At 45.2% G+C, this 7956-nt stretch overlaps 1 protein-coding gene across 2 annotated transcripts; it reads right to left on the minus strand.

Annotated features, from left to right (window-relative positions):
- Positions 1–366: 366 nt before the first annotated feature.
- Positions 367–4206, minus strand: LOC136452737 (uncharacterized). 2 transcript variants are annotated; one of them, XM_066453335.1, is made up of 7 exons: positions 3958–4206; positions 3732–3841; positions 2957–3089; positions 2170–2273; positions 1892–2063; positions 1643–1783; positions 367–956 (listed from the first exon to the last, which is right to left on the minus strand). In XM_066453335.1, the coding sequence occupies exons 2-7, from the start codon at positions 3779–3781 to the stop codon at positions 591–593; spliced, it is 966 nt and encodes a 321-aa protein (XP_066309432.1). In that variant the 5' UTR covers positions 3782–3841; positions 3958–4206; the 3' UTR covers positions 367–590. The 2 variants fall into 2 exon arrangements, with proteins under 2 accessions (XP_066309432.1, XP_066309431.1); XM_066453334.1 differs by having other exon boundaries at positions 3920–4206.
- Positions 4207–7956: the final 3750 nt, after the last annotated feature.

Here is a 7956-nt window from a genome sequence, read left to right on the forward strand (position 1 = left end):
CCTTTTGCACGTGCGAAGCCTGGCCGAGGGGGTGAACCAGGAAACCAAACGCGCGGAGCCTGCATCTGGCGGGCCTGGTTCGACCCTGACCAGGCAACCAATCAGGCCCATAGAGAATACAAATGGCCCATCTATGGAATAGATAAACCCTTATACATGATTAAGCAAAATTGAGGTTTTATATGTTGATGATACATTTTTCTTTAAACATAATTAAAGTTGGACTTGTAACAAAACAAAATTAATCTGTAATTTGTAGGGAGTATCCCCTACCCTAGCAATTTGCACAGTGATGTATCCGTTCTAACAACAGTTATGGTTGCATCAGCATAATCTATGATAATAAAAGCAAGTGAACAGTAGATGTGACATTCTTGCTTTCCAAACAGGCAAACCACAAACATTTTTTTTGATTGATTACATTCAAAGCAAGACGGGAAGCCACGCTCCTCATATATTGTGCTAAGTGCTCACAAAGGGAATACACGGTAACAAGTTATTCAATGAAATATATTTCTGTCGGTCCTGGTGCTGCGTTGCCAGATTCGTAAATCGTGAATTTCTGAGTCGCCTTGCTGGAACTGGAGGCGTCACTGACTTGTAATTTTAACTTTTGCAAGTTCAGCTGCCGCACGAGCAGCAGCAGATGCACGGGTGGCGGCTGCAATAGCAGCTCGGGCTTTCTCCAGAGCGTCTGACGAACTTGGGCTGGTGGAGGACATCTCCTCAGCGGGGGAGTGGTGCTCCCTGGTTGCCAAATTGCCCTTAGTGGCAACACAAGGTCTTGTACCTCCAGCTGGTGAAGTCGAAGACTCGCGAACTTGATGTTTTTCGGCATCAATGACAGGTGAATTCAATGCTGGCGGCTTATCTCTTGAAGCAGAAGCAACTGGTGAGCTCACTGAGCCCTCAATGGTAGGTGGCTGGACCTGGTGGACTGAAGATCCTGAGCCGTCCTGCATACCAGCACATAATAAACGAGGTGATTTCTAGATTACTCACATTTCAAGCTTAGCTGAACATTTAGTTCTCGATGGAGTTATGGATGCATATATTCTCTTCTAAATTCCTTAATCAACTGCATCATGTTTACAAAATCATTAGGCCCGATTCACAGTAAACAGCCAACAAACCTTCTACATTACCAGTAGGCATTGTTTTTGCAGTTCTCAATGTGTTGTGCAGCAACCAAAATCAATCCACGGACATGCTAATTGTGGTAAGGGCATAAGATTAGACCGAATCCACAAGTCCAAAAATGGGGGAGAACTCTATAGTCTATAAACTGGACTAGAAACATGGGACACATAACCCTAATGTGACAACACATGTGGAATATGCAGCCGACAGTCCAAGATTCCTAGCTGAATATTTGATAGAGAAAGCAGTGTCTTGTGAGCTAATGGTTTCTCAGGATGAACGTAAAGGTACACTGAATTCCTTCAACTGTAACACCAAATGGCCTATGTTAAGTCCAACAATGGAAATATCAAACGTGCAGTTGTTTAATTATTATTAGAGTTTTTATTCACTATAGAAAGCAGTAATGCAAACACCTGCTTTGAAGATGTCACATGAAACACCTTTCATATGAATTCATGTCTAATAATCAGGGAATAAGTAATGAGTTAGCAAATGCTACCAGCAGATCTTCATATTTCTTGTTGAATTCTGCTTCAGTATTAGATGAATCCCATTCAACATTGTACTCTTGGGCAATAGCTTTCAAGACTTTTAGCTTTGATTCACCTGATGGAGCCTTCACAGAGAGCTTTTCGATTATCTGTATAAAAGAGACAATATTTTTGCAAGTGTAAGAGATCCTCATTTTTGTGATCAATCAATTCTTAATTCTGAAATAGAAAAGGCACATGTTGGAGCTTCTACTTACTGTGCGGTTCACACTGCTGTCAGGGCGCAATTCCATAGCACCAGCAACAAACTCCTTTCCATACTTGGTGGTAAACAAATTACGGAGATGCATTAGCTCAGGCAAGTCTGAACATCTTCCTGATGCAAAGATTATACTAGCAATTGCTTCACGCAGTTCTAAGGGGCATTCCCTGCTCCATGATAAAACTAATAGCTGTTAATCATATTCTGTTAAGTGACAAAAAAGAATCTTGAGTCATGGCTTAATTCGATTGCAATTCATAAAGCAGAACCTACTTTTGGACCTCAACAATAGGGACTCTTGCCAGAACAAATTCACAGAAGAGCTCTATGATCTCGTAGGCAGCCAATATATTTTGCTCCCGAATAATATGCTCCACCTATGATTAATAATGATATTATTAGAAAATGTTAAGAATAAAAAATGAAAAGTCCAATTTATCCCACCCACACATGTGCGTGCGAGAGCGCACATCTGGTACTGTGTGGCCTTTTTATTTATCAATCTGCACGCTTCGCGTCACAATAAAGTATAGAAATCACTTTTAGATGTAATTGAGGGTAAAGAGGGGAGGTTAATCTGCCCCTTAATAAGATTTGTCTTCTTGTTTCTCCTCGTACATGTTGAGTTTTAAGTTCAAATTCTATAAGTGAGAACAACCATCATAACTTATCTTACAAAAATACACTGAAATTTTCATCATTATTTTTGGATAGGTTTTGTATCTATAGGGTTAATTTATTATTAGATGTACTAACCTATAAAAAATAATAACGAAATATTTATAGTGTATTTTTCTAATATAAGTTATGGTGTTCTCTACACTACAAAAATTTGAACTAAAAACTCAACTTGTACAAGAAGAATAAAAAAAAAAAGACAAAACTCATTAAGGGGTAGATTTGACCAATTGAAATGGTTGGAGATGGGTGTACATTGAACACAAAATTGGTTCAGGAGGTTATCCAGACAATGTTCATATGTGGAGCGAGTAATTTAGTCTTTTTCCAAGAATAAAATAGTGAGAACTATGCTAAGGAAACAGCTACAACTCCAACTTACTCGAATCCTTGCAATAGATTCCTGGCCAGTCTGAAGATACTGAACCATTTCTTTGCGCATATTTATTAGTTGTAACTCCCTCCTGTTGCGCAGCAGCTTGATCCTCGAAATGACGAGATTTAAACATGTTTTGCTACACAAAGCACAGAAAATAAGTTAATAATAGATCTAAACAACATGAAATTTTGTTTCCTCCAAATCACACCATGCGTGTGAATGGATAACACTGTAAGCACTAGCACGGAGCATCAACTGATACGGGGTACGAACATAGCAATATACTAATTCCTCGTAACCAATGAGCACTTCCATAACTGAAATAAAGTAAGTCATCAAATGCCATTGGCTGTTGTTGAAGCAGTGGACCCATGGCCACAGGGGTACTTACTAATTTAGTTTTTCCAGCTCAATACTAGTAAATTTTCGTGGGTTCATGGTGGATTCAGATATCTTTACTGAAGCAGCCATCCTTACTACCAAAAATGAAGCTGCCAATCAATACCATTACCATGTCGAATTAAGAGCACATAACATCTTCAACAACATATGGAAGTCCTGAAGCAAGATGTCTTTCATCCTAATTCGCATTTCAGGCATACATTGAATTGCCCCACAACATCTAACATTGGCCATTAAAGTGGCAATTCACTTTTCTATGAGGGGAAGGGGCAAAGAAAGGCAGACTCGTATCCTTCGGATATCTCATAAGAAAGCACACAAAAATTCGAGATCTTAGAAAGTTAAAATACACCCTTTAATCGAAACGGGAAATTACCATTTTGTGCCGAAGGTGGATCGGTTGAAGAGTGAGTTGAGAGACGACATCGTCGGCAGCTTCGCCAAGGCTGCCCGCAGATGCACCCGCAGATGTTAACAGCTTGACGTCTGTAGCATGCGAAACAAGGGGGTCGTAAGACCTTTAAAGGTCGACCTCATACACTACAGAATTAACCCCACTGAGACCTTAAGCTCAAGAAATCTAAGGTCGGTCTCGAGCTTGCGGGCCGAACTAAGGTCGGTGAAACCACTGCGGCGCTAGACCACGCTAGCTTGCCGGCGGCTGAGGTGAGAGATCCAGCCCAGCTAGCGCGCACGGGTATGATGGCCGCCGGCTTCGGGTGGGATCTAGTGCAGGCGAGCGTGGTATGAGGCGAGGACAAGAACCAGAGGGGCGGCGCCGGGGACGAGGGCGATTGCAGATGTCACCCACTGGGAGGAGTCGACGAGAATTTTTTTTCTTTTTTTTTTTAATCTTGAGTCGACGAGAATTGAGGAAAAGATGGATGGCTCTTTTTTATATATTTTTTTTACAGCAAACTTTTTTTTTTTTTGTATTGATTTGAGTGGAGCGGTGGGTCTCTAAACTTTCTTGTTCTCGTTTGGCTTCGTTGACTCTCAAATGAGCATTTTGTTCTTCAATCCTTCAATGACCAAGATCATTCTTTGCTAAATAGAAATAATTATTGAGTCAGACTCAATAGAATTGGATTCATTCAAATAGTTAAAAAATAGAATTTCTGATCCCTCTCATCTCTCTTTTAATTGGAGGATTTGTAGAGGTGTTTTCACAATCATCTCTGAATATTTACCATCTCAGAATATTTTTTATTTCATTCTTCTATGATATGTCTTTCTATATGAAAAATAGTTATTTATGATGTATGATGATCCCTATTAAGCATTCATGGTTGAATGGTTAAAGCGCTAACTCATAGTTGATAAATTTGCGGGTTCAAAACCTTGATGTCTCATAAGTCTATTAGAACCGGCGCTCTATCCATGGAATCGCAGCCATCATTCATACATAATGAATTGGTGTGGTATATTTATAACAACAATAACAACTAATTTGTATACTAGAACTCAAAACATAGGAGAAAGTTGATTTATGGATATAATCAAATGCACAATATTCACATAAAAAGAGTCTTTGTTTATTGGGAAAGAGTCAAAATAGAGTAATATGCATCGTAGGCCCTTAAACTTGTCTCGGGGTGCCACTTAGGTCCACAAACTCTCAATTCGTACTTTTAGCACCATAATGTTGTGTAAGTATGCCACTTACGTCTATAACTCATCGGATCAAGGTTTGGGCCGACGTGGCGTGGATAGCGTGGCACTGACTGTGTCTAAGTGCACGTGAGCCGCGCGTGAGCCTGGTTTGGGCACATGCAAGGCACTTCTGTCACGTCCGTCGGCGATGCTGGCGGTGTCCTTGGCCCACCCGCCCTTGAACGGGTTCAGCTGGCTCAACGTCCGAGACACCGACCCCAAGAAGCTCGCCTTCTTCCCTGCTGTCGCCGGCACCAGCGACGACGACGACGATGGCCTCGCCCCGCTCCACTTGCTGTGTTGCTGCATCCCCGACACATAGGCCCTCATCTGCGCCAGCTCCGACCTTAGCACCTCGTTCTCCCTTGCCAGCGACGAGTCCGCCCACGCCTGCGCACGGGCCTTCCCAGCGGTCGACTGCGTCTCCCACCCTCCCTCCGCGTCGCAAACTGGCGCCGCCGCCGTCCGCGCTGCGGAGCTTGAGCTGGTCATAGTAGAGCGCGCTGAGCACGGCATGCAGCGGCAGCCGCTTGTTCTGTGACACGTGCAACCGCGCCTGGTACGACAGCCTGAGCTGGTCCATGACGCTACACACCTTCTCCCGCTCGATCTCCTCCGTCGCTATCTCCTGCTCTGGCCAGGGATGCCCGCCGGCCCTCCTGCGTCTGCGGCTGCCACTGCTGGCGCTCGACTAACGCGGCGCACGGTGTCATCGTTCCTGACGCGCTCCCCGGCGCCGTCGAGCGCGACGCCCAGCAGGTCCGCCGCGGTGGCCTGGTCCAGCACGCCCGCCACGCAGAGCTCCATGTCACGGCACGTCTTGGCGGACGCCTCGGGCTGTCCGGGCTATGCGGCGGCGTGCTCCTGCCGTGCTTCGACGCGGAGTCGGGCGCGTGGCCATGGTGGCTGACGGCGCTCTAGCGGCTTGGGTTCACGAGCGCCGACGTGGTGGTGTGCATAAAGGAGGCGAACGTGGTGGCTGGCGACGACGCGGTGCAGGCCGCAACAGAGCCAGCAAAGCAGTCCATCGATCTCCAGCTGCTAACTCGGCTCCTACTCTTCATGGCCGGCTCCATCAGATCTTCCTCGGCCTGTGCTGAGATCTTGGAGGCTTGCTTGATACTATCTGCTTGAAGAACTATCGTCTCAGGGCCGCTGCGGATGCATGTGGTGACTAGAGCGGCCACCTCATGCTCACACAATATCTGCAACAGCGTGTCCAAGGCGGCGCCTTTGACTTCAGTCGACGCGGCTTCGGCTTCGATCGACGAACTCCACTGGGCCAAGATGCCATGTGCGAGGGCGCGTACCCACCCGGCCTTGTGCTTCAGCAGGCCGCCGACGGCCTTGGCGACGTCGGTGGCCACCATCATGGTCGGTGTCATCGGGATCGGGATCGCTCGCAGCGTCAGAAGCACCTCGGGCATGGCCCTGTCGAGCAGCCGGTAGAGCCCCTTCGCTCGAACCATGGCCCGCAGCGTCAGAAGCGCCCGCGGCATCACAGTCGCAGAGCATCTCCACAAGGTCGCTCCTCACTTGCCGATACTTGTCCCGGTAGCAGCCCTCGGTGGCGGCCTCAATGGCCGTGTCGATGGCGCTGAACGCCGGGAAGAAGGGCTTCCACGGGTGGAACGCCATCACCGCTGCGGCGCGTGCGCTTGGATTGGTTGTAGGGAAGGGAACTAGGAAAGCTGGAGCGTCGTCGGCAGCCAGCAGAGCAGGGCCAGGGTGGCTGGCGATGGCACGGTGTAGGCCGCAGCAGAGCCTGGAGGGGTGCGAGTTCCGGTGGATGACGCAGGCTCACGCGCGGCTCACGTGCACTTGCGCCACGCTGTCCACGCAACGTCGGCCAAAACCTTATCCGATGAGTTATGGACCTAAGCGGCATACTTAAACAACATTAGGGTGCCAGAAGTACGATTTGAGAGTTTGTGGACCTAAGTGGCACCCCAAGACAAGTTCAAGGGCCCACTATGCATATTACTCGTCAAAATACTTTTAATGTCGAATCGAATCAGGATTCACTAAGACTAGTTGAACTCTTCTTTGATGTTAAGGTAGGAGTTGTGAATAGCCATCTATTACAAAAAAAAAGTAGTAGAATGGAACCTATTCTAGGACTCTGGGCAGAAGAATGACACCTATTTTAGGACATACAATGCATTATAGGTGTATGATCATTGCCCCTTCAACTGGGTTATTCTATTACACTTTTAGAGAGAAAAACAAACTAAAGGAGAAATGTTTTTGAACCGAAGCAATTAACACCACTTATCATGTATCAAATGGACTCTATTGCCATAGATTATTGAAGAAGACACCTTATAAATTGTTCATTAGACTATCTCCAACAACAACACCTAAAATATAAGACCCATTTGACCTTTGGGTAGCGCTACAGTCAAAGAGTTCAATACATATTCGACATCTTCTCCAGGACCCAAAAAAGAATCATTTCTACAAATGGGTTTCCAGAAGAAATGATGCTGATATTTGGGTTGTGTCTATCAAGCAACCCAAAATAGATCTCCCGTATAGGTAGTCTGTTAGAGACTGATTTTATGTCTCTGTTACCTATTTTGGGTTTAGGTGTCCATATGAGTCTTTTGTTGGAGATAGTCTTAGAAGAAAGCTAAACATCTCATGTCAAACAATCTAATAATACTTATTACATATAATAGACATTAATAATTTTTATATATTTAGTTAAATTTGAAAAGAAACTTCTCGATAAACGAGATGGGCTAGACAGAGGGAATATGTCATTACCTGCGTCACTGGTACAGTCAAGCTGAGTAGGCTCTCCATGGCAGCTCATGCCAGATACCATTATGCTTTGACATATGACATATGTACGGGTATTCATTCGACAAAAGTATTTCCAGATAAAAGCTATGCTATAGACAACTATTTTATCAATAAAACTGGTATTGTCCTTGATGAGGGAA

The sequence above is a fragment of the Miscanthus floridulus genome, chromosome 5, assembly GCF_019320115.1.
Source record: "Miscanthus floridulus cultivar M001 chromosome 5, ASM1932011v1, whole genome shotgun sequence".
Lineage (NCBI taxonomy): Eukaryota > Viridiplantae > Streptophyta > Magnoliopsida > Poales > Poaceae > Miscanthus > Miscanthus floridulus.